This window comes from Chlorocebus sabaeus, chromosome 16 (assembly GCF_047675955.1).
Source record: "Chlorocebus sabaeus isolate Y175 chromosome 16, mChlSab1.0.hap1, whole genome shotgun sequence".
Taxonomy (NCBI): domain Eukaryota; kingdom Metazoa; phylum Chordata; class Mammalia; order Primates; family Cercopithecidae; genus Chlorocebus; species Chlorocebus sabaeus.
In genome coordinates this window covers 78,524,545-78,551,155 of record NC_132919.1, presented here as the reverse complement: position 1 = coordinate 78,551,155, position 26,611 = coordinate 78,524,545, and the positions used below count along the sequence as shown (strand labels likewise).

Sequence of the window (26,611 nt, the reverse complement as noted above, 5' to 3'; positions counted from 1 at the left end):
AGAAGGCCACTTCTCCTCAGGGCTGCTTCCTGATCTGTAAGCTGGGTTCCGCTGTCCTGACCCGGACAGACTGAGAGCCCGTGGGACGGCACAGGCTGCAAGTCTAGTCTCCTGCAGCGTGGCCCAGGAGTGGACGTGTGGATGCTTCTGGGGGGTCTCAGGGACCCCGGGGCCAGCCGGGAGTGGACGTGTGGATGCTTCTGGGGGTCTCAGGGACCCTGGGGCCAGCCTGTGGGTGCATCCTTCCAGCACTGCATTTCTGGCAGGTCCGAGCCTTGGACAGGGTGGGAAATTTTCACAAAAGCCAACAAGAGAAAGGGCAAAGCAGAGCCAGGGCTCAGCCAGGCGCTCCCGTGCTGAAGCCCAGCTCCTTCCACGGCACCCCTGCCTCTGAGCGACCCCAGTGATCTTTCCTCTCTAGCAAATGACACAGTGTCACCAAACTTGGTCTTTCGGAGACGCACACAGTGGCCAGTGAGTGGTCTGACCCCCAGGCTGGCCATCCAGCTGTCTCCCGGGACCCCTCCCGGACCAAGGTCCTGGGTTGGGGCTCACTTCTCCTGCCCTGTCCCAGGGAAGCTGTCATACCCCAGAAGAGGGTTGCCTCATGGGGGAAGCAGAGCCCAGAGATCAGGACAAAAGCAACAGGAAAGGGCCTCCGTGGAGTGTGGGGTGTGGATGGTTTATTCTGCTGGATGAAACTTAAGAACACGGCTACATTAAAAAAAAAAATCCAACATTCCAGGAAATGTCCACCCTGGAGCTGTCCCCATGACGTCCCCTGAGGCACATGAGGGTTGGCATCTCCTGGGACAGGCGCTTGGACAGAAGGGCAGAGACAGAGCCACGTGACCTAGGGCAGAACCAGGGCAGGCCCCACACGGATGGCTGACCACAAGGTGTAAGGCCACATCCACAGGCTACAGACGAAGACAGAAATCACAAACCGGCAGGAACCGGCAGAGGGGGGCTGGCAGGGTAACCATTCACTCAGCATCGCCAAGGGCTGCAGGATCCGCTGAAGGGCGATGACTCCTAGAGGTGAATGCCTGGCGCTGCGGAGGGGCCTCTGGAAATCCAGACTCCAAAGCCTGACCCTGGGAGCCTCCTACTCCGCCTGAGTCCTTCCAGAACGACCTGCGGGCCCATGCCCCGGCCCTCGTCCAGGCCATGCAGCAGTGCAGGCAACACGCAGAACTGTACCCAGAGCCTAACTCCGCCTGAGTCCTTCCAGAACGACCTGCGGGCCCGTGCTCCAGCCCTCGTCCAGGCCATGCAGCGGTGCAGGAAACACGCAGAACTGTACCCGAGCTGACACTGCAGCCACTCCGTCCCCGCAGCCTGGGCAGGCCAGTGAGTGCATGAGGCCCGGTGGCCATGTGCACCGACCAAAGAGGAGTTAAATTTGGGCCCAAAGAGCGCGTGACGCAGGTCCTTTAGGCCCTGCCAGCAGTGATACTGTCCCAAGCAGCACATGTCTGCAAGCCACGGATGAAGGTTGGGGACAGGGGCACCCACGAGTGGCTGACCATGCCCAGGGCTGGGACTCCGGCCAGGCAGTGCACTCAGGGCCCTGGGGCTCACATGCTTTCGGGGACATTGGTGGGGAGCTGCTGCTTTAGGATTCTGGGGACTCTGAGGTGGAGCAGCCTGTGTAGAGACAGCCCCAGAAGGGCCTTGGAACTTTGAGAGTGCCTGCAGCCCTGGAGCACATTCTGCTGCGGGGAGGAGCAGGGCGGACCCACCTCGTGTTGTTGGCAGCATGTCCGAGAGCCCCTGCCACGCGGTCACCATCTCTGGGTTCTTTTCCAAATCAGCAAAATTCTTCCAGACCCTGATGGCACCGTCGTCTGGGGAGGGAGAGAGGGAAGAATGGGAACCAGGCCCGGCGCTGGCCCGGCCTGTGCTCTGTGTGTGGGGGTAAGAGGCCTTCCTGGTAGACGTGCTGCAGTGACCCTGGGCAGGCAGCTTGACTTGCTACCCATGGTTCCAGATCTCCGGGTGCCTGCCGACTCGACTCTGCCCTCAGACCCACAGCTGGGTGAGCCAGGAGGAGGAGTCGCAGCCTGGGGGATGGGAGACCACAATCCTGTCCCACCCTGGCCACAGAGCTCAACTCCGAGTGAGGTTTGGCTGCCCTGGGACCTGGCGCTGCCCCTTCCTCCCTCCAGCTCTAGGGCATCGGGTTCCCTGGTGGGGAGGCAGGCGGGCAAAGCTTGGTTGGGTGGGTGGGGCTGCGTTTTACCCTCTGGTGAGCCAGCCTGTGCCAGGAAGCAGAACGAAAGGCCAGCTTCACAGAGGACACCTGCACCCTCCGCCCCGTTCCTCTCTGTGCTCCAAAAGAAAGCAGCCTTGACTTGAAGGGACAATGCAGACATCTGGACTCTCTGCCTAAGATGCGGGCGTGGACGCCGTGCCCTGCTCCTAGGGGCTTAGAATGGAGCAAACGGCCCTCTGTGTCCTCCAGCAGATGCGCAGGGAGGTCAGCTTGGGTGTGGGGAAAGCATGTGGGTCCTCTGAGCCTTCCGGGAACCCCGCCCCCTGGCCTTGCCAGACCCTCCTGAGTGGCCCTCAGGTGCTCTTCAGGCCCCAAGCTGATTGGCCTGGTGGACAACGGCCTCGCCTCCACCCGCCTGCCTGTTCCACTCTCCGCTCTCCACCCCACAGCACACGCTCCCAGTTCTGGAGCCCGTGGCCTTCTCCTGCTGTCCGGAGCCGGCTCTGTAAAGGACCCCGGCCCGGCTCCAATGCCTGCTCTCTCAGCCAAGGAACTGCCCTCTCCCTCTAGTGCTCCGAGATGCTCACATCTGGCCTCTCTGAAACCGTGGGCTGAGCCTGGCTGGTCCCTTGCCCTCTCCGCCCCAACTATACATCTCCTCCCGGTCACATCTGACAGCTACAGGGACAAGGACGGGCTTTTGACATGGGTTGATGCTACTTGGTCCTGAGGTGGCAGTGCTTGGAGGAGGCGCTGCATGAGGACACGTCCCCATGGCCACGCCCCTCACCAAGAGCCCACAACCATGCTGAGGGCTGCGCACTTGCCAGGACAACCAACTCGACACTCTCAGAGGCTCAGGTGTCCAGGGGCTGGAGCCGACAGGAACAGGCTGGGTGGGATCTGGGTGTCTGCCTTCACTTCTCTCAGCTGTGCTAGCCTCTCCCGCCTGCCTCCCAGCCAGTGCTCTCCAATCTCTACAGGATGTACTGTGTGACTGACAGCGACTTCTCATCAGTGACAGGCAATAGACGCATGTTTTTAAAGCGCTAAAGAAAAACGACTGTCAATGTAGGGTAACTGACGTGGAAACGATTGTTCCAAAGTGAGAGTGAAACTAAGACATTTCAGACCCCCTCCAAAAAAAAACCCCTCAAAACCCAAGAAAACCAAAACCAGAGTGAGACCCACTATGGCAATGAACCACTGGTCAGTGACCATGACGGTCAACGATGTCCTTTCGGGCACAGGACGGGACTGGAGGAGGGTGACTGCCAGCTCCCGGCGGGGACAGCAACTGGCAAATGAGCCAGTGATGCCAGGAGACCAGCCGGGGAGGACCTGGCACGTGTTGTGGCTTGGGGCATCCTCCCTGATTCTCGGGTGTCACGTGGGACCCACCCGGTCTCTCACAGCGGTTTAAGGACAGAGGCTGTTCCTGGTGCTGGAAGAGCCAGAGGACTGAGATGAGAAGACAAGTCCCTGGAACCCTGAAGGACAGGGTCATCTTTGCTTTCCTGTCTGTGCTGCTGAAACCCTTCCCTCATATACCTCCCACGTCGGAATGAGCAGGGCTTTCTGTAAGACAGATGTGCAAACACATCTCAGGATCGCACACCCTCCCTGCCACTCCTCCAGACTCCGGGTTCCGATCCCGGCTGTGCAAAGCCCGCTCACCTGTGGCCGTCAGCAGGAGTGAGCAGTCCTGACCGTTCAGATACTCCATGGCAGTGACCCTTGTGTACCGAGGGTTCCCATTGTGGAAATAGTCCAGTTTCTCCCCTTTCTCCCAGTCCCAAAAGCTTAAGGGAAGAAGAGAGGAATAAAAAGGTCATTAGGAAACTGCAAACCCAAATGACAGTGAGATACCTCCTGAAACCCACCGGGATGGCTGCTATCAAAAAACCACACACTACAGCCGGGCACGGTGGCTCACACCTGTCGTCCTAGCTACTCGGGAGCCTGAGGCAGGAGGACTGTTGGAGCCTGGGAGCTCAAGATCAGCCCGGACAACAAAGTGAGCCCCTGTCTCCAAACAAACAAACAAAGAGAATAATGGTGCTGGCAAGGATGCGAGAAATCGGAGCCACAGGCTGTGTGGGTGGGAAGGGAAGAGGATTTCCTGTGGAAAACAGCCTGGTGGTTCCTTCGAAAATTAAACAGAGCATCACCATATGGTCCAGCAATTCCACTCTGGGCGTATCCCCAAAAAACAGAAAGCAGGGACTTGAACAGATACTTGTACACCAATGTTCACAGCAGTGTTATTCATGATAGCCAAAAGGTGGAAGCTGCCCAGGTGTCTACGAACAGATGAGCAATGAGACAAAGTGTCGTCTGTCCGTCCACACAGTGGAATATTACTCAGCCAGGAAAAGGAAATCCTGACGTGCTATAGCTTGGGGGAATCTTGAAGACACTACGTTGAGTCCAATAAGCCAGGCACAAAGGGCCAAATTGCGGGTGATTGCACTGGTATGAGGCTCCTAGCGTGGGCCACTTCAGAGAGACAGAAGGTAGAACACTGGCTCAGGTGGATGCAGGAATGGGGAGCTGGTGTCTGATGGGGACCAAGTTTCGGTTTTGTGCAATGAGAAGGTTCTGGAGACCAGTGGGGGTGACGGTCGCATAACAATGTGAATACGCTTCATGCCACTGGCTGTGCACTCAAAACGGTTACAATGGCAGATTTTAGGCTATGTATGTTTTACCACAGTTTTTAAAAAGAGAGGAGAAAGAAATGGAGGTGCGAACCACAGGGATTTTACAAACTCTAAACTCTAAAGGGAACCCTTCCCACTGTCCTCCCCGATGAAGCGGGTCATCTCTCCATCACGTAAGGGCGATACTTGCTGTGGGTTAAACTCGCTTCTCCCCTGGGGCACCTAGCGTCTTCTCACTGCTTGTCTATCACATACTTGCTTCTGTGGGCAGGGCAGCAAGCCGGGCCCCCTGTGTACACCTCTATTACAAGTGGGATCGGGGAGCCCCTGCCACTCCTCTGTGACCTCCCTCTGGACTGTCTTTCAGTGACAAGGACAGAGCCAGGCCCGGGGCAGGTGTGGGCGGGGCTCGGTCAACGAGGAGAAGGTGAGTAGGGGCGTTTCTCGGGAAACAGTGCTAAGGGCCTCGGGGTGAGTGTCTTGCATCGGCTTTTCAAGGAAGAGGAGTGGTGATCGGGGTGAACAGGGCATCGCTGGGGCTGCCGGTCAGCCAGAAGGGAGGTCCGACAAGCACGGTGCATACCAGATGCTGTCCTTGTCGGCTACGGCGATGCACGGTGTGAAGGGGTGGAACTTCACCACAGAGGGGACGCCGGGATTCCTGTTCAGAAATATCTGGTCGTCCAATCTCGTAATGCCTGTCAAAAGAAACACCAAAGAGTGGATTCAGGAGCCAGCGTCTTTCCCCCCCCCTTTTTTTTTTTTTTTTTGAAAGACAGAGTCCTATTCTGTCGCCCTGGCTGGAGTACAGCGGTGCGATCATGGCTCACTGCAGCTTCCACCTCCTGCTTAAGCGATCCTCCCGCCTCAACTGCACGTAGCTGTGGGTACAGGCGTGTGCCACTACACCTGGCTGCTTTGTTTTTTTGTTGAGACAGGGTCTTACTAGGTTGCCCAGGGTAGTCTCAAATTCCTGGGCTCAAGCGATCCTCCCACCTCGGCCTCCCTAAGTGTTGAGATTATAGGCATACTCCCAGCCAGTCTTTTTTGTTTTTTTTTTTTTTTGAGATAGAGTCTTGCTCTGTCACCCAGGCTGGAGTGGCGAGATCTTGGCTCACTGCAACCTCCGCCTCCCAGGTTCAAGTGATTCTCCTGCCTCAGCCTCCTGAGTAGCTGGGATTACAGGTATCCACCACCATGTCCAGCTAATTTTTGTATTTTTAGTAGAGATGGGGTTTTGCCATGTTGGCCAGGCTGCTCTCGAACTCCTGACCTCAAGTGATCCACCCACCTCGGCCTCTCAAAGTGCTGGGATTACAGGCGTGAGCCACCGTGCCCAGCAAGCCAGTCTTAATTTACAATAAATATTCACAATGTATCTTATCATGGCCGACGTCAATACCTTGTGGACGTGGAGAGGCACAAAGGAAGCAGAAGAAAAGCAGGGACTGAAGGGAGGGGCCTGACCACCCGCTGAGGGGCAGGCACGTCTGGGCTCTCGGGCGACGGCAGCCACTGAGTCCCCAGAGTGAGGGCCCAGGGCCCTGGCCGCAGGGTCCATGCCTTTGCTCAGAACCCCCAAAGCTCCTGATGCCGAGTTGGATACGTGGAAACATTCAGCCGATGCTTGTCAGCAGTGGTCAGGTTCATATAAATTATTTGAGTCGGATTATATGAAGAAAGTGCTGAAGGTTTCAGAATAAGCTGGGTAGGGCTCTGATTCGTAACAGACTTAAGGAGGAGACACAGGTGTGGCCATCAGGATCCACACTGCAGCCAAACTCTGGGGGTCTTTCAGTCTAGAAAGATGACAACTCAGAAATTCCTTGATTGAGGGATCTATTACAGAATCACAGATTTAACAGAAGAGGGGAACGTGGACTTCACCACCAGGCCCCCAAACACGAGCACTAGGAAGTAGGTCGCTTGTGACTCTGAAAGGCTTTGTTCTAGAAGGAACCATAAAAGGAAGCTAAAAATGCAGAGGGCGTCAAGATGGATCCAACACATCTTGGTGACTGAGTGGGCAGCAGGGGGTCTGTGGGTGCACAAGCCTGATTGTCTGTTGCAGTGCCAGGGACACAAGCCGGGCTGCCTCCTGGCCTTGGCTGTGGTCACCTGCGTGGCCTCTGGGCAACCAAGAGGGTGTCTTGGGGACCCCCAAGCCTTCCTCAGCTGGAGACACAGCTCTAGGTGGTACAGAGCGAAGCCACCTGACTTTTACTAACCATGTCCTCACCTGAACTTCTGGTCTGGCCCGGAGGACCGCGTGACCCGCGTGACCCGGAGGACCACGTGACCCGGAGGACTGCGTGCCGGAGGACCGTGTGACCCGGAGGACCGTGTGACCCGGAGGACCACGTGACCTGGAGGACCGAGCCGGCCTCAAGTCTTCCTTGTGGGGAGTGGTAGGCTTGTGCTCTGGCAGGAAGTGAGACAGCCAAGTATAAAGTGGTCCCCAGAGAAACTCCCACCGGCCTGCACACTGGGACAACAGTAGGGAGCCATAGAAGTTGGTGCCCTTTGCAGAGAGAGGAGCCCGGCTCTCCCAATTCGGGGTAGAACCTGGGATCCAATCTGAGGCGGGAAGAGCACCAGCAGGACTCCGGCTTTGCGGGGAGGCCCTATTTACGGTCTTTTCCTTCTCGCCCAATAAACCCTGTCCTTCTCACCCTTCAAAGTGTCTGGGAGCCTAATTTTTCATGGTCGTGTGACAAGGACCCTGTTTTTAGCTGAACTAAAAAGTCCTACAACAGAAGGAGCCTACCCTCGGGGCACAAGGTCAAAGCTGTGTGACGGGCACTCTGCTGCAGGCCGCTCTGAGCTGGGCTTAAGCACAGCCAAGGCCACCCACCCCCAGCAGCTGACAGCCCCTCCGCTTGTGCCTGGCACTGTCCAGGTGGCACCAGGGCCGCAGCGTCTGCAGGCTGAAGTGTCGCTGATGCTTGGTGTGTGCACGGCACCTCGGTGAGCTACTCTGTTTCCAACACTGTCAGTCCCCAGCTTCAGTCCTTAAACAGCAAACACCCAGAACCACGGAAAGGAGAGGCATGCCAGGTTATATAAGGAGGGTCCGCACTCACAGAGGCGGGCAGGCCCGAAGCCTTTGGTGTGGCAGCAACACCGTGTTACCCTATGGTCCCTCCATTCGCAGCTGCAGGGATATTTGGACAGAGTTTGGGCATAATCTAAGCACTGACAGACAAAGGGAAACCCCACCCAGCGTGTGTTCGGTACATTTGAAAATCAGTGCGTGACGGCCAAGGTCGTGAACGTCACCCAGGAGAAGGCTGAAGAGCCGGGCAGGGGCCTGTGTGGCACAGGCTTTCGCAATCCTGCCTCCTGGGTAACGCCGACTTCTCTGGTTCTCGTCCATCCACAGGCATCAGTTTCTCCTTTTTCTTAACGCTCATGTCTTTCCCAGCACACAGTTGGCTGTTAAATGAAAATAAACACCTGCACTGAATCCGAATTCTGAGGACAGAGGACAGGGAGGAGGGCGTGGCCTCACTCCTCAGTGGCTCCCGGCGCTACGCCTGCTGGCACCGTCCCCTGTGTCTTCAGGCCTCATTTGCTGGTGTCTCTAGCGGCTCGCAGCTCCTCCTTTGTGTGTCTGGACAATCTCTCTCCCTTTTTTCACAAAGAGAACTCTCAATTCTGGTTCACAAAGATACTCTTTTTTTTTTTGTCTAGAAACCTCCGTTTTGGGTCTTGAATGCCAGCTCTGTTTCACGCCCTGCTCAATTCTGACCACAGGCTCCAGGCCAGAGCATCACCTTGGCCGTCAGGGGTCAGCTCATCTTCCGATGTTGAACTGTGTGAGCCAGACTCAGCTCCCAAGCCTGTCTCAGGCAGCAGGCAGCCCCCGTGAGCTGGCCATCCCAGCTAGCAGGCTGGGGGGTCCTAGAAAACTGCTAACCTCCAGGAAAACGGCCTCCTGTCACCGCCACCCGGAGGTGGCTCATCCAGCAGGGTCGTCTGTTCTCTCTGCTGGAGAAGGCCACCCTGGCTGCAAGGTTCAGTGGCGGCATGCACCGGATCACAACACGGGATGTTTAAACCTGGTCTGCCGCCAGCTCTTCAGATACACAGAGGGCTACAAACAACCACAATTAGCTTTCGGCACAACAGCCACCGTCTGTGTTAATGCGAGACGAACCCCAGGCCTTTACAGGGAGAGCTGTATGGGAACACGCTTCAGAAATGCCGCTGGTACCAGAAGTCAGCAGTCTCTTCGGTGCTCAGCAGAGTGGAGGCGTGAGCTGGGCCGAGGCATGCTCGCTGAGGACGAGCTCACGGCGCCCGTGCTGCCTGCAGGCAGGGCCTGGACAGAGTGCGCAGGTCCCTCAGCTTTGGCAGGAGGGACGGTATCTGTCTTACGGGTCACCAACCCCAACTTCAGAAAGTAACCCAAAATAATCTTCAGACTTTTACAGGACAGAGATGCAAAGTCAGAACAATAAACCCGCTCACTGGGGTCAGAGTCCTTGATTCTTGATGGGGCTGATTTGGTTGGCGGCAGTTTGAGGTCCCCCAGCCAGAGCTGGCTCAGTGGTGGGAGCCCATGGCCGCGGGGTCAGGGGAGGAATGCGGAGACACCACGGCTGCTCTGTGCCCTCAGTGTCCTCAGTGGGGCCACAGGGCTGGGCCTGGGCCTCTGTACCCTCCTGGATTCTGGGGAGAGGCCAGGGTCCCTGGGATGGGGCTGCCTGACACCCTCATTGCTGTGTTGACTCTCAGGGCCTCCCTGCTCCCCACAGTCTCTGCGACCGGGGTCGCCTGCAGCCCGGACCTCTTCCGCAAGGAGCCCCCTCTGCTGTCTGTGGCAGCACACACGGCCCCTCCCGGGCTGCTCCCTGCCCCTCCACGCTGCGTGCAGCTGGGAGAGCACACGGTGAGGCAGGCGAAGGGGACATCTGCCCCTCCACGCTGTGTGCAGCTGGGAGAGCACACGGTGAGGCGGGCGAAGGGGACATCTGCCCCTCCACGCTGTGTGCAGCTGGGACAGCCACATGGTGAGGCGGGCGAAGGGGACATCTGCCCCTCCACGCTGCGTGCAGCTGGGAGAGCACACGGTGAGGCGGGCGAAGGGGACATCTGCCCCTCCACGCTGTGTGCAGCTGGGACAGCCACACGGTGAGGCGGGCGAAGGGGACATCTGCCCCTCCACGCTGCGTGCAGCTGGGAGAGCACACGGTGAGGCGGGCGAAGGGGACATCTGCCCCTCCACGCTGTGTGCAGCTGGGAGAGCACACGGTGAGGCGGGCGAAGGGGACATCTGCCCCTCCACGCTGCGTGCAGCTGGGACAGCCACACGGTGAGGCGGGCGAAGGGGACATCTGCCCCTCCACGCTGTGTGCAGCTGGGAGAGCACACGGTGAGGCGGGCGAAGGGGACATCTGCCCCTCCACGCTGCGTGCAGCTGGGAGAGCACACGGTGAGGCGGGCGAAGGGGACATCTGCCCCTCCACGCTGCGTGCAGCTGGGACAGCCACACGGTGAGGCGGGCGAAGGGGACATCTGCCCCTCCACGCTGCGTGCAGCTGGGAGAGCACACGGTGAGGCGGGCGAAGGGGACATCTGGCATCTGGTGGCAAATCTGGGAGAAGGTTTAGGAAAATCATGACTGAAGTGTTGGGTGATAGAGCTAGCCACCATTTCAGGGACAAGGTGGAGGCCACAGGTGAGGAAACCAGGGCCTGGCATTTTCACTTTCTGTTTCCAGGGAAGGACACGCCATCTGCAGGGCCTGGCACAAAGACACCCGTCCGGGTGGGGAGATGTGGGCTCTCAGAGGCCTTCCCTTCTGGAAATATCAACGTGCAAAGTTCCGCTTCCATGAGTTCCACCCGTGCTGATAATCCTGCGGGCTAGGGGCTGCCCTTGCGGGGGGAAGAGGCAGGGTCCTGGGACAGCCCTCTTCCCAGGCGGTGGCTGGGCTCCCACCTGGCCCCGCCCCCCACTCTGGGCTGCAGAACCTTGAGTGGCAGCAGCTTCGCCTCCACCAGCCTTGATGTGCTTATCTGCAAGGGAGACGGGGTGCAGGGGGCGGGTCTGTTGTGGACAGTGGATGGCTGGAGAAGGTTGTGCATGGACTGCGGGGGGCCTGCTCACGGGGGCCCTCCCCCAGCCCCCACCCCCAGAATGAGCTCCTGGCTGGCTGGTGGGTGCCCTTACCCTTCTGGATGACTTGCTGGGCCTGCCTCCTGACGCGGCTGTTTCGCAGGAACCGCCACTCCCGCTCCTTGCGGATCTGACTCTCCAGGTCGTGCTCTTCTGGGATCTTCAACAACAGAAAACACCCAGTTAAGCCCAGCAATGAAACAGGGTCGTCTCTCAGTATCAGTGGGGGACGGGTTCCAGGACCCCTCGGATAGCAAAACCTGTGTGGCTCAGTCCCTGATGTGAAAGGGTGTGGCACCCGCGTACAAGCAGCACGCGTCCTCTGGCACACCTCAAACCCTCACTAGCTTGCTCACCATACCCGATACGGCACCCTCTGGCACACCTCAAACCTGAGCTAGCTTGTTCACCATACCCGATACGGCATCCTCTGGCACACCTCAAACCCTCACTAGCTTGCTCACCATACCCGATACGGCACCCTCTGGCACACCTTAAACCTGAGCTAGCTTGCTCACCATACCTGATACAGCGTCAATGCTGTGTAAATAGCTGCTATGCTGTATTTTCAAAATTTGGATTGTGTTTTGTTGTATTAAATTTATTTTTGTTATTTAAATTTGTTTTTTTATCCAAAATTGGTTCATCTGCGGATGCAGCTCCTGTGGACATGGAGGGCTTGGCTGTAGTTATTTTCAGATAAAGGCACCTCTTTCTCAAAGGCTGAAGGCTTTGGGCTTCTCGTCTGGTGGCGCACCCGAGGCACGGGCTGTTGGTAGGTCCTACATCTGCTACAAAACACATTGCTGGTCCCCTCCCCGGAGCTGGGAGAGGCGCTCTCCACATCTGTGTTCGCTAGTGTTGGGGCTCTGAGACCCCTGAGTGAGTGGCCTGTAGGTGAGGCTGACAGGTTGATGGGAAGCAGGGCCTTGGGAAATGCCTCTCCAGGGAATGGGGGGTACTGAGGTCAGCACCGAGCAGCAGGGCAGGGGGACACCGAAGTGCCACTTCAAACACTGAAAACACAATCAGGAGGCAGGTGCGCGTGAGGAGACACGGCCTTTATTCTCTCTCTGATGCCAAAGGGAAGCAGGCAGCTGGCTGGAGGATGAGGGAGGTTACGAGGCAGGAGGAAGACAGCCTCACGAAAGGCGAGGCCGGGCCCTGAGAGGGTGCGCGACCTTCCTGGGCAGCAGAGGGGGTGTCCCTGGGCTCCCGACGGTAGAAGAGCTAGGAGGGTGCTGAGCTGCAAGTCTGGCTGGGGTTAAACTAACTCGTGAGACTTTAGTGCCCTTCTCTAACAAGACAGCTTCAGAAAGACCAAGTTAATTTTCACTTGAAATTTGCAGACGCCGGACATGCTGCTGTCCTCTCTTCCCTGAGCAAAGGTCCTCACTTCTGGACCTGCGTGTGCATGCCTGTGTGTGCGTGTGCATGTGTGCGTGTGCGTGCATGTGTCTGTGTGCACGCACATGTGGGTTGGGGTGTGCACGTTCAGCGTCTAGGAGAGGTCCATACTTGGCAAATACTAACTAGGATTTAATCGACTTTACGCAGCAGGATGGCCACTTGTCTGTGTAACACAGATGCATTTCCTTAAGCATACATTGACCGTTCAGTCAATCTGGCTGAGTCTGTTCCTTGCTAAGAAACTAAGACTTGTGAAGACCCAAAATACAAAAGAAACGAAATAAACAAGATAAGAACCCTAGTTCCTTTTGGCTCAAAACAACTCTGTCTCGACAAAGGAAAAAGCCTGCGTTAGTTATTAAAAAGTCGCTTTCTCTGATAGAAGAAATGGGAATAAAGACTATGGCGCGTGGCCATGTTTGTGTCCCTGCACGTAAATGTGGCAAGAAAATGGTTTCTCCATGTGGGGTTTTAGGCGGTCATTGCAGGTGGTTATTATGTGCAAATGTTTACACAGCATTCTTTGTGTCTCCTCCTCCAATGCTTTGTGTCAGCTCTGATGACAGAACAGAAACAGGCAAACCCCAGACCTTGCGTCTGACCCTGTGCTCACGGATGGCTGTGGCTCAGTTCCTAGTATTTTACTGCTCTGCTTCCATCTTTTTCTTCTTAAAAGTCAAAAACCACACTTGACAACGCGGCCACAACACAGCAAAAAAGACATCCAAACCCGGAAACGATAACCACAAAAGGTGGCAAATGGCTCCCTCCGCACATTTTCTGGTTTAGAAATAACCCCACAATGGCAAACGGGATAGACTGTGGATTCTTAACAACCGGCTTCACTTTATGACAATCCTGAGCTTATTAGAAAAGAAGTGACAAATGACCAGTAACCTAGACCAGTAACAAGAAAAGACCCACAGCCGAAAGACTCAAAGCTGCGCAGGAACAGAGATATTGCACTTTCATGAGACTCGGGCTTCTCTGGGAATAAATTAGAGGAAGAGTCTAAAAGGCACTTTCCAGTGGGAAGGGAGAGGAACCCGATGCGAATTCCAGGTCCTTGGCCCGGCACTCTGTGGCCCCGGGTCTGAGCTCGGGCAAAGAACTTGGGGGCAGACACGGGGCAGCTTCAGAGCCTCAGCTTCGAAGACAACAGAAACGAAGACTGCAAGGTCGAGAGGGGGTCTGTGCCGGAACAGGGAGGGGCACCAGGACGCCTGGAGACAGGAGCTGAGGGGTTTCAGGTGGACTGGCATTTCTCCTGTTGCCATGGCACTGCAAGGGCCCTCTCCCAGCCCAGGAGCTCTGCCTCTAAAGGTAGGTGGCTGCCACTTCCCTAGTCTGAGCTCAAGGAGAGAGCCCACAGCCTTCCCTTACAGCCCTTGCGGGGCTGGGAAGAGACTTCCTGAACGGGAACTCGGTTCTGAAACCACCCCCAGTGTCTGTGTCAGGACAACCAGCTATGACCACGAGCGTCACAGGACCAGCAGAAGTGGAGGTGCGGTGTGAGGCAGGAGGGAGCGTGGTGGATGGAGAGGCCAGGGGAGGGCAGATGCCGTGGAAGATGCGGGCACCCTCCCTGGGAAGCCAGGATGTGACCGCCGCTCAGCACAGAGGCAGCAAATGACACTGCAGCTCTTCATCATCGGCCTGTCACCTCCTCTCCACCTGTTTCTCTTCAGGCTGAATAAAAGCTTTTCAGTAAACAAGGGCCCAGGCCGAGTGCAGGCTGAACCTCCCTGTAGACAGAGCTCCTGGAGGCTGTGGGTGCCGCTGATCCTGTTACATGATGAGGATCTTGACACTCCTGTTCCTCACACCTCTTGGCTTCCACTCAGACAAAAACCAATTAAGATTCTGAAGCCTCCCACAGAAGCGTCAGCTGAAAGCCAATGAAACACAGCTCCTTTCCTGTTGCAAAGAAAAACCTGGGGCTCAGAAACAAAGGGAGATTAGAGGGTCCCCAGAAGACTTACGGGAAAGCAGCAGTTTGGGGCAGTTTTGGGGTAAATCCTTATCTGTGGAATCTGGGAGCCCTAGGGCTGAGTCTTATTCAATCTCTCTGAATTTAGAAAGTTCAGGGTGCAGGGGATAAAATTCAAAACAGGAACATGACTATCAAGATTGAGAAAGACTTGGGTGAAAGGCAAAAGGGGAGAGGAACCCACGGGAAAAGATTGCTAACACATTAAACGCTTACGCTCCGAGCTCCCTCCCTCTCCACCCACTTAGCTTCTGATTACATGAAGTAAGGGCAAATTTGCCTTTTCAGATGTGCTTTTCCCCTTGACGCTTTTCATTATTTTCCCCACTGTTTAGCAACAAACTATCCCCCTCCCCACTGAACAATAAAGTCCCCCTTCATGAACAGAGGCAGCAGAGGAGGTGGAGGAGGAGGAGGAGGAGGAGGAGGTAGTGGTGTGCGTCGTGAGTCCACAGGCAACAGAGCTGATTTGATTCTGCCAATGTCTCGTGTGCATTACATCCAAGGACACAGCCTTTGCGTTACCACAAATTGCCAAGCTATGGAGCAGGGAGAAGCTCTGGATGAAGCTGGGAGCTTGCTGCGCGCATTCACTCCAAAACACACATTTACATCATCTTTCATGTGACTTCAGCACAAGAGGGAAAACGGTCTCTTCTCCCCGTAACATGAGGTTGATGGAGATGTAATTACATACAGTGAATTTCACCCTCTTTAGGTACAGGCGGAGTTTCGACACATGTTTACGGTCATATGACCACCCCTAAATCAAGATATAGAACAGTTCCATACAGTTTTGCCTTTCCTGGAATGTTATATAAATGGATTGCACAGGATGTGGTCTTTTGAGCAGCTTCTTCCATTTAGCATGATATACTTGAGATTCATCTGTGCCACTGCATTTATCAATAGTCCACATTTTTTTCTGATGAGTCTTTCATTACACCGTTACATCAGCTTCCCTCTTTACCAGGTGAAGGAAACTTGGGTTGTTTCCAGTTTTTGGTAAGTATGAATACAGTCACTATAAATACTTACATACAGGTTTCTGAATGAACATGTTTTCACCTCTCTTGGTGAATATCCAGGAGTAGAATGGTTGGGCTGTATGGCAGGTGTATGTTTAACTTTGTAAGAAACCGACAAACTTTTCCAAGGTGTCTGTAGTATCTTGTAGTTGCAGTAGCCAAGAATGAGGGTTTTCTTCAGATGCTCTGTGTCCTTTGCCAGTACTTGGTAGATTTCAAGATCCGAGGCATTCTAACAGGTGTGTAGTGGGATCTCACTGCAGGGGTCCGTACTTTCCTGTGATTAAGATCCTTAAAAATGAGCATCATTCCATGTCCTTATTTGCAACCTGTATATCTTCTTTGGTGAGGTGTCTGTGCAAATCTTTCGCCATTGTTTTTTAATTGGGTTGCTTATTTCCCTATTATGGAATTTTGAGTGTTCTTTATGTGTAACAGCCACAAGATCTTTATCTTATGTGTTTCATAATTTTCTTTCAGTCTGTGACTTGTCTTTTCATTTTCTTAACTGTCTTTAAAAAGCAGTTTTTGGCCGGGCGTGGTGGCTCATGCCTGTAATCCCAGCACTTTGGGAGGCCAAGGCGGGCGGATCACAAGGTCAGGAGATCCAGACCATCCTGGCTAACGTGGTGAAACCCCATCTCTACTAAAAATACAAAAAAAAAAATTAGTTGGGCGTGGTGGCGGGTGCCTGTAGTCCCAGCTACTCGGGAGGCTGAGGCAGGAGAATGGCTTGAACCCGGGAGGTGGAGCTTGCAGTGAGCCGAGATCGCGCCACTGCACTCCAGCCTGGGCGACAGAGCGAGACTCTATCTCAAAAAAAAAAAAAGCAGTTTTTAATTTTGATGAAGCCCAACTTATCATTTTTTTCTTTTTTGACTTGTGCTTTTTGCATCTTATTAAATAAGTCATTGCCTAACCCAAGATCAGAAATATTTTTTTTTGTTTCCTTCTAGAAGTTTTATAGTTTTAGGTTTCACACTTAGGCTATGATTCACTCTGAGTTAATTGTTGTATAAGGTGTGAGGTATGGATCAAGTTCTTCTTCTTTTTTTTTTTTTTTGTGGCAAATGGATGTTAATTGCTCCAGTACCAATTTTTGAAAACAGTATTTTTTCTCCATTGAATTGAATTGTTTTTGCACCTTTGTTGAAAATCAATTGAACGTATTTATGTAGATCAATTTCTGGGCTCTCTATTCTGTTCCATTGATCTATGCGTCTAATCTTTCACCAATCCCACACCATCTTGATTACTTTTTTATAGCAAGTCTTGAAATAAGACAGTGTGAGACTTCTAACTTTGTTCTTCTAGTTCAAAATTGTTCTGGTTATTTTAGTTTGCTTTTCCCCACAAATTTTAGAATAAACTTGTTGATTTTTACCAAAAAAATCCTATTGGGATTTTGATTGGGGTTGCAATAATCTATGTATCAATTTAGGGAGAACTGGAATCTTAATATTATTGAGTCTTCTACACCAGGAGCATGGTCTCCATTTACTTAGGTCTTTTGCTTTCTTTCATCAGTGTTTTATATTTCCCAGAATACAGATCTTTCACATATTTTGAAAAAATATTCATACTTAAGTATTTCATGTATTTTGGTGCTATTTTGAACAGTATTGATGTTAAATTTCAATGTCCAATTGCTCATATGGAAATACAACTGATTTTTGTATAATGCCTTTTTTTTTTTTTTTTTTTTTGAGACAGGGTCTTGCACGGTTGCCCAGGTTGGTCTTGAACTCTTGGGCTCAAGCGATCCTCCTTGCCTTGGCCTCCTAAAGTGCTGGGATTACAGGCATGAGCCACTGTGCCTAACTGGAGCTCGTTAATACGATGCTGAGGACTTGGGAATCTGTGCTTTTTACTCTTGTGATCTCTTTGGTTTTCATACAGAAAAATGCTGCCTTCATATACTGAGTTGGGAAGTGTTCACTCTTTAATTTTCCGTGACAGGTTGTGCAGAAGTGGCGTTATTTCTTCCTTAAAGGTTTGGTGCGGTTGCCAGTGACACGATCTGGGTCAGGAGTTTTCTGTGTGGAAAGCTTTTCGTTAAAAACTCATTTTCTTCTCTAGATGCAGTGGCTCATGTCCATAATCCCAGCACTTTGGGAGGCTGAGGTGGGGCCACTGCTTGAGCCCAGAAGTTTGAGACTGGTCTGAGCAACACAGTGAGTCCCCATCTCTGTAAACAATTTCAAAATTAGCTGTGTCTGGTGGTGCATGCCTACAGTCCCAGCTACTGGGGAGGAAGAGGTGGGAGGGTCGCTGGAGTCCAGGAGATCGAGGTTGCAATGAGCAATGATTGTACCACTGCACCTCAACCTGGGTAACAGAATGAGACCCCATCTCAAACGAAACAAGAAAACTTCATTTTCTTGAATAGACAGGAACTATTCAGGTTATCTCTTTGTTACTGAATGACGTTTGGTAGTAATCTCTTCCAAGGAATTTGTCTGTTTCATCTAAATTTTAGAGTTTATGGACAAAAAGTAGTGATGGAAGGTATTGCACTGCCGAACCCCAGCTTGGGCAACAGAATGACACCCCATCTCAAACAAAACAAAACAAAACAAGAAAACTTCATTTTCTGGAATAGACAGGAACTATTCAGGTTATCTCTTTGTTATTGAATGACATTTGGTAGTAACCTCTTCCAAGGAATTTGTCTATCTCATCTAAATTGTAGAGTTTATAGGCATAAAGTAGTGACGGAAGGTATATTTCTGGGCTCTCAGTTCAAATCCACTGACCTGTATGTCTGCTCTTAAGCCAATGTCAGTGTCTTCATTAGTGCAGTTATGTAGTACGTTTTGAAATCAGGAAGTGTGAGTTGTTTAATTTGTCTTTTACAACATTTTTCTTTTGTGTTATTCTGGGTCCCTCACGTTGCAATACAAATTTTAGTATCAGCTTGTCAATTTTTGCAAAAAAGCCTGCCAGGGATGGTGCTGATGGTGCCGAATCTGTAGAGCTATTTGGCGAGTTCTGCCAACTTCATGTTAAGTCTTCTGACCGATGAATGTGTGATTTCTTTCCCTTTATTTAACTCTTCTTTAGTATCTCGTTCAATAATGTTTCAGTGCAAGTCTTACATTTCTTTTGCTAAGTTTATTCCTAAGCATTTTATTATTTTTGCTATGACTGTAAATGAAACTGTTTTCTTGATCGCATTTTTAGGGTTTTCATTACCAGTGTCGGGGAATCTGATCCAAACGGTTACTGGATATTGAGCTTGGGGGTACAATACTGCTGCATTGGGTTTTAAGTTCTGAGACTTTATTAAACTGGATTTCGAATGACTTTCAATATTCTGGATCATGTCATCTGTGAACAGAGATGGCTTTATTCTTCTTTCCAATATGATGTGTTTTATTTCTTTTGCTTGCCTAACTTCCCTGGCTATAATTTCCAGCACAGTGTTGAAGTGGCAAGAGAGGATATGTTTGTCTTGTTACCTTCTTTTGGGGAAGATATTTTTGTGTGTACAGAATTCTAGGTTACAGTTTGTTTCTTTCAGCACTTTAAAGATATTACTGGACTATTCTGTCTTACACCATTTCTAATGAGAAATCTGTGGTGATTCTTGTCCTTGTTCCCCTGTAAGTAATGTGTCCTGCTCCAGAGGTCTTCAAGGTTTTATCTTTATCTTTGGTTTGTGGTGGCTTAGATATGATATGTCCGGCTGTGTGTGTATATGTGTGTGTGCACGTGCATGTGTGTGTGTGTCTGTATATATCATGCTTTGGGATCTTTGCTGGATTGGTAGTTAGATGTTGGACTCTTTTGTATTGTCCTCAATCTCTCAGATGATCTGCAATCCTGTTTGTTTTTTTCCCACTTTTTGTAATCTTTGTGTTTCATTATGGGTACTTTCTATAGACCTGTCTTTAAATTCACTGATTTTTTCCCTCGGCTATTTGAGGTCACAGATAAGCCTCTGGGGAGGCATTCACTTGACTCTTAGTCTCCAACTCTCTGCTGGAATCCCTCATCTGTTCACGTATATTGTCTGCCTTTGCTATTAATGCCTTTAGGTCACATTAATCTTGGTTATTTCCACTCCATCTCCAATAGTTCCAACATCTGGGTTGCCCTTGAGTCTTTCTCTGCTTTGTCTCTTGATGGCGGGTGTGTTTGTCTTATATTTTTGGGGTATCTCATAATTTTCCTTTGTTCTTTTTAGTAGACATGGGGTCTTGCTGTGTTGCCCAGGCTGGTCTTGAACATCTCGGCTAAGTGATCCTCTTGTCTTGGCCTTCCAAAGTGCTGGGATTACTGGTGTGAGCCACCATGCCCAGCCTCTCCTAATTTTTGAATGAATTCCAGACTTCATGTGCAGAATACCAGAGACTAAGGTACATATATATACACATATGCATGCCTGGAAATGGGTATGCCTCTATTACTAGACTTAGCGAGTTCAGTCAATCCAGCGAGGCACTGAAATGGGCTTGGATTTTACTGTTGCTATGGTGACACTCAGCACATGGCCAGCTTCAGATTCCTCTCACGCTACCTCGTGCTTAGAGCAGGGTCTGGGTTTCCGGAGGGTTTTTGCCAGGGTTCCCACCCCACCACCCCTTGGTTTTGGCTTTCCTCGTGTGTCTGCACCTTAGAGGGCTTCTCTCTCTATGCCCTTGTGCCTCTGCCAGAGCTCAACTGCTGTGCCTGCTGCCTGGAGCCTGCTGGCCTGGTGGAGGGGTCTGAAGGGCTCTCTATTGCTCTGGCCCAGACTCTGACTGAGGCAGGGCCTGTGTCTCTGGGTCTTGGGGCGGAGCCTTCTCAGTGACTCTGCCCTGCTCCCTGCAGTGTGCCACACATGGCAGGTTCTTGCCCTGCTGGAGACGGAAGGTTTTCCTTTGCTGTTCTTCTGTGGCAGTGGGTCTCTGCCTGTGCTCTGGGGGCGACAGGGTTTGCTGCCTTTTGTCAGGAACTGCAGGTTATGTTCTGTGGCGGGCAGGGCAGGAGAGCCTGCTGCAGGCCCACACCTCTGAGGGTGCTCTTCTCGTGACGGCCAATCTTCCGGGTGACGGCCCAGTGGACGTGCATGACCTGTGCAGCCTGTGGCTCCTGAAGGTTTGAGATTCTCCACTGCTCCACGTTCAGTCTTGCACAGTCCACTGCCAATTTCAGGTGAGTGTCTCCCCGCCGGCCCCTTCTGCTCTGCTGGAGGGAACTGGCGCTCACGGCCCAGCTCTCCTTGGAGGCACCTCTTCCCTTCCCTGCTGGGCAACTCACTTCCCTGCCACCCCAGTTCTCTGATGGGTTCAGGAAAAGTCAGAATTTTACAGTTTTTCTGCCCTTTGCTTATTTCCAAGGTGGGAGTGGTGCTCCTTCCAGCTGTCTACACGCGGAGGTGGAACCCGGCTGGGGCTTTTGCCAGAGCGATGCTTCCCACACACTTGAGGCTGAAGGAACTGCCCACAGGAGCCTCTGCACGTGCAGCCAAGCAAAACCAGGATAAAACTCTCTAAGAACGAACGGTCAGAATAACTGTGTATTTAATTTAAACAATACTGAATAATCACAATGTTCTCTGAAACAAGACTGTCTGACTCGGCTGACAAACCTGACCCTTGACTGTTTAACACTCAGCAGTCGTTTACCAGACAGGCGCTGGCACTACGGTCAAGCGTGGAGCAAGGTGAGCAGAGTGGCACCACACGGTCCCTGCCCTGGCTGCCAGAGGAAGCTGTCCTGCCGCTTCGGAGACTGTGAGCACCAGAGTCCAGCTGGTGGTGGCCGAGTGGAAACAAAGTCAGAGAAGCTATGTCTCCCACTTCCACCCACCAAGTGCGTTCTTCATGCAGCTTCCATCCAAAACCAACGACTCATTCTATTCTGGTCTTCCTGGAGGGGAATCGACCTATCCATTTGCTTTCCTTCTGAACTTTCCAGGAAAGAACAGGAAGCACCCGTTTTAGAAGCTGCAGCTGGGGTGGAGCCAGCTGTCCTCCTGAGGCGGGTGAAGCCCACAGCAGACTGAAGTGGATGAGCTGAGGATGAGCTGGGATGAGCTGGGGATGAGCTGGGGATGAGCTGAGGATGAGCTGGGATGAGCTGGGGATGAGCTGGGATGAGATGGCGATGAGCTGAGGATGAGCTGGGGATGAGCTGGGATGAGCTGGGGATGAGCTGAGCTGGGGATGAGCTGAGCTGGGGATGAGCTGGGGATGAACTGGGGATGAGCTGAGCTGGGGATGAGCTGGGATGAGCTGAGCTGGGGATGAGCTGGGGATGAGCTGGGGATGAGCTGGGGATGAGCTGGGATGAGCTGGGGATGAGCTGGGGATGAGCTGGGGATGAGCTGGGATGAGCTGGGGATGAGCTGAGCTGGGGATGAGCTGGGGATGAGCTGGGGATGAGCTGGGATGAGCTGGGATGAGCTGGGATGAGCTGGGGATGAGCTGGGGATGAGCTGGGATGAGCTGGGATGAGCTGGGATGAGCTGGGGATGAGCTGAGGAGGAGTTGAGGATGAGCTGGGATGAGCTGGGATGAGCTGGGGATGAGCTGAGGATGAGTTGAGGATGAGCTGGGATGAGCTGGGATGAGCTGGGGATGAGCTGGGATGAGCTGGGGATGAGCTGGGATGAGCTGGGGATGAGCTGGGGATGAGCTGAGCTGGGGATGAGTTGGGATGAGCTGGGGATGAGCTGGGATGAGCTGGGATGAGCTGGGGATGAGCTGGGGATGAGCTGGGGATGAGCTGAGCTGGGGATGAGCTGGGGATGAGCCCGGGATGAGCCGGGGATGAGCCGGGGATGAGCTGGGGATGAGCTGGGGATGAGCCGGGGATGAGCTGAGCTGGGGATGAGCCGAGGATGAGCCGGGGATGGGCCGGGGATGAGCTGAGCTGGGGATGGGCCGGGGATGGGCCGGGGATGGGCCAGGGATGGGCCGGGGATGCGCCGGGGATGGGACGGGGATGCGCCGGGGATGGGCTGGGGACGCGCCGGGGATGAGCTGAGTTGAAGGTGGCACAAGGGAACTTCTCAGGCTCTGCCTGCTGCAGGTTTGTATAAAGAATGTCACATAGTGTCATTCTCAGAGGAGAAAAAACAAAACAAAACAAAGCAAAACAGAAAAAGTCATTTTTGTTGGAGAATGTATGACAGGACACTCAACGTTCATCGCATAGTGGTAAAAGGAGACTGCAGCCGTGCACACAGAGCAACCCCAGTGGTGGGAGGGAACCCTGTGTGGGGACTGTGGCCATCTCAAGTCACTTCTTCACTGTCTGAGTTTCTAATGGTGCACGGAAACCCCAGCTGCACAGCCGCAGATCTGATGACAGGCAGCGCAGGTTCCGCATCCACCCTCCAGCCGCGGATGCTCTCGGGAGTGGCCGAATGGAAATCCCCGCTGTAGCTTTAAGGGCTGTGCGAAATCAACCGGGCTCTGTGCGTGAGGCCTCCCAACAGTGTATCAACTCTTAAAGCTTTTTATAGTTAAAAATGGTATTTTAGTCTGTTTTAAATTGCAAAACCAATAACTGTTCTTTCTAAAAAATTCACATCACCCAGAAGTAGATGATGAAAAAAAGAATAGTCCTCTTGCCTGGCTCCAACCCCACCTTCTAGAAGTCACTGTGTGGCCAGCCTGCTGTGTAACTAGCCAAGCTTCCTCCCATGCTTGCTCCAGTCTACAGAAGCACAGAGTTTGTGCAAGCATTTTGTACAATCTGATTATTTTACCTTGTGGATCAAGGACATCCAACGAAGCCCTCATAGAAAGATACAACTTAAAGAATTTTAATGGCTGTATAGTATTCTATCACATGGATTTATCATTTTAAATTAACTCTCCTACTAAGTCATTTCTTTTCAACTTTTTCCCATTACAAATCATGTTATCATGGACATCTCTGGGCATAATCATTTCATGGAAACTATATTAGTGGTTTCTAAGAATATACGACTCCTAACAGGATTGCTGGCTTTGCAGGTATACCCATTTCTAATTCTGACAGTTACTGCTTAATTGCCCTAAGCAAAGGGAGTACTGCACCCACCCAGCACTAGCGTCTGAGAGCTCACATCCCCTACAGCCTTGTATGCCAGCCTCTGGATAGAATCAAGTTTTGAAACTTTCCAACTGAGAGAAGAAAAAAGTCATATTACTTCTGTAATCAGAACACAATTCAATACATCTTTATCTTTTTGAAGCACAGGACAGACCATTTTTAATATTCTTTCATGGTTTCTAATGCAGACACGAGCTCTGTAAACCAACATAGGGAAGAAAGGAGGTTGTTTCATCAATCAAAGGTGAGCCACATACAGAACATGGTTCTTTCTGGTCACAGAGACATGAAAGAAATCTGACGGTGAACTAATGAAAAAGTGAGCGGAAACTGTCCTTGCCACGGTGTCCTTGGATGCTCGTCCTGCTCGTTGCTGGTTGTGTGTTAGTGTAAACTCCTCATTATTTTGTGACTTGGTAACTATCTTAGTTTCTTAGATACCTTTAAGAAGTTTTGGGTTTGCAGTTCTTCTGTTCTTTTTTAGGTTCAATCCTAGCCTTAGAGCTATTTTTAGTTTACATGTGAAGCAGGCTAATGACAAAAAGTTCCTAATGCAGTTTGTTACACAAATGTCATTAGATTATGAATTAAATCAGTAAAATAATAATATCTTTATGAATACCACCTAGAAAAAGTAGGAAAATATATATATTTTTAAACAAGATATAACATGTCCTGCTTCCTCTTCTAAAGTTCAGAAAAGGTCTCTAATGTTAAAGAAACCCCTAAGACTGTAGTTGCCATCAGGAGTTACAGACAACGCCGACCACAACAGGGCACTCTTTTCCATCACGACAACCAGAGTGAGCGTGTGTTTTCAAATACTCGGCAGGGACAGAGGAATACAATCGTTTACTCATTCAGCAACCGTTTCCCGATTAACCTCCTGTGTGACGGCAGCTCCTACATGCATCTCCTTGGACTAATCTCCTCTGCAGTGTCCACACTGCAGGACCTGCTGGAAGGGCCAGACCACAAGGCTGACACCTTCCAGCCCCTCTGTGTAGGTGGGAATTCTCAGATGTGCAAATGGAGCAAGATGAGGGCAGAGAGAGGGGCTGCTAATCTGAGGAAAGGGAGAGAAGACTCTGGCTTGGGGCTTGCACACACCGGAACAGACAGACACACACGAGATATACACACAGACACAGAGACAGAGATGCACACACACACATCCACAGACACACACAGGGACACACATACTTAGAGACAGACAGACACACACACACGGCCTTCCACATGCCTCTGGGGACCTTCCTCCTGTAATCAGCTGCTGTGTACTTAAAAATGCTTAGGAAAGGAAAGCAAATCCTTTGGGGAAAAGTCAAATTCATTTTTAAGTTTAAGAGCAATGAGTTTTGGATTATCTATGCCATTTCTCTTTCATCATAGGATAGATGACTGAGAAGAGGCATTTTTCAAGGGCTTCAAGAAAAGCCCCTCATTATCACATCAAGAAATTATGGTCATGTACTGCCACTGCCATTCCAGCAAGAGGGGAGACCAGACCATCTGGGTTTCTTAGTCGCCTGACCTTATCTGCCTTAAGCACGAGAATCCATCAAAGACACCAAGCTTGTTAATATTAGACTAAATTCCATTAACTTTTCAACAGACTGGGCCACAGTTCTAAAGGACAGCCTGGCACCCCCGACACAGTGTCCAGCCACCTCCCAGCTCCGGCTCACTTAAGAGTTTGGGTGGCTCCTCTTCCTACATCCAATTCCAGAACTTGTTTATGCTTTCCTTTCCTAACCAGAAGCCTCCTAGTGATGGGAAAGGGCCCTTCCCTTTATCTGCAGGGGATGCCACCCTCATGCCACCACAGGTAAGCAGGGGTGAGCCCAGAGGGGACAATACCCTCATGCCACCGCAGGTAAGCAGCGGTGAGTCCCGAGGGGACGCCACCCTCATGCCTCCCGCAGGTAAGCAGCGGTGAGTCCCGAGGGGACGCCACCCTCATGCTTCCCGCAGGTAAGCAGCGGTGAGCCCGGAGGGGACGCCACCCTCATGCCACCGCAGGTCAGCAGCGGTGAGCCCGGCAGGTGGGCCTGGTGGGGGGCTTGCGGACGAGGACTGAATCCAGCAGCCTGAATGATCTCCCGGGGTTTGTTTCTTTAATACTTTTTCCCTGACTCTAAAGGTGCTTCAGGCTTAGGGTAGAAGAGACACAAAAGAAGCCCAATTCAGTGCCGTCGTGGGCGGCACCGTTTGCCAACCTCCAGTCAGGAGCAGGCTCTTCTGGTCTCCGTCGTGTGCACATCTGTGTCTGCGCATGGGAAGCACGGCTCTGACTGTTCTGTGATCCGGGTTCTTGGTCGGCATTGTATCTTTTTAAGGAATGTTGTCATGAGCACTTCCTTAGGACACTATTTTTAATGTTTAACTTTTCAGTAGCTCCAATAATATCTCATCAAATATTTCATAACTTTTTAACTATTCACGCTCTGTGGACATTTAAGTGAATCTCAATTTTCATTCTTATAAATAACACAGAAGTCATCTGTATCTCTGATTATTTTCTCAAGACAGTATTTTAGGAGAGTCATGACCGGGTCAAAGGGAATGGCAATTTAAGGTGTTTGATGCTTCCTGGCAAGACGCTTTCTAGAACAGCCGGGCCACTGTCCACCCAGGTTCATTTGAGAAGTGGGAGGCGAACTCCTCTCTCTTTGCAGTAAAGGGCTCAGTAGTTCAAGCTTTATGGCTTGCCTGCCTCAGGGGCTGCCTGATGGTTCTGTGTTTTTATGAACAGAAATCAGCATTCACTATGAGGACAGGAACACAGGGGCTGAGCTGTCAAGGGGTCTAAATACCATTCACGGAGATGACTAAGATGCAAGCTTGATATACAATCGAGCATAAGCTGAGAGTTTCAGCTTTCAATTATGTATGAGGGAAGAGGAAGGTTTTCTCAGAATGTGCTTTAGATTTACAGAAAATCTCCACGAGTTTCTGCCGGACTCTGGCAGAGAGATGAGCACCGGGACTGTGCTGACAGAGCAGCTCCTGCCCTGTCCCTTGAAGAGGCCCAGCGCTACCGCCCTGCCCCAGCCTGCAGGGCCAGAGCCACCGCGTCCACAGCACGCGGCACTTGTCAGGGCTGTGTCAGGGTTGAGCCTCAGAGACCGACTTGTGGTGTAACCAC

At 52.0% G+C, this 26,611-nt stretch overlaps 1 protein-coding gene across 2 annotated transcripts in view; it reads right to left on the bottom strand.

Moving 5' to 3' along the window:
• The window catches only part of RPTOR (regulatory associated protein of MTOR complex 1), a 411,638-nt gene that overhangs the window by 12,225 nt on the left and 372,802 nt on the right, over positions 1-26,611 (bottom strand). For both annotated transcript variants that reach the window (XM_008013198.3, XM_073005477.1), the window contains exons 25-28: positions 11,059-11,164; positions 5,465-5,579; positions 3,896-4,020; positions 1,746-1,850 (exon numbers count right to left, since the gene is read on the bottom strand). In XM_008013198.3, coding sequence (XP_008011389.1) covers positions 1,746-1,850; positions 3,896-4,020; positions 5,465-5,579; positions 11,059-11,164 — 451 coding nt within the window. The remainder of the gene's footprint in view (positions 1-1,745; positions 1,851-3,895; positions 4,021-5,464; positions 5,580-11,058; positions 11,165-26,611) is intronic.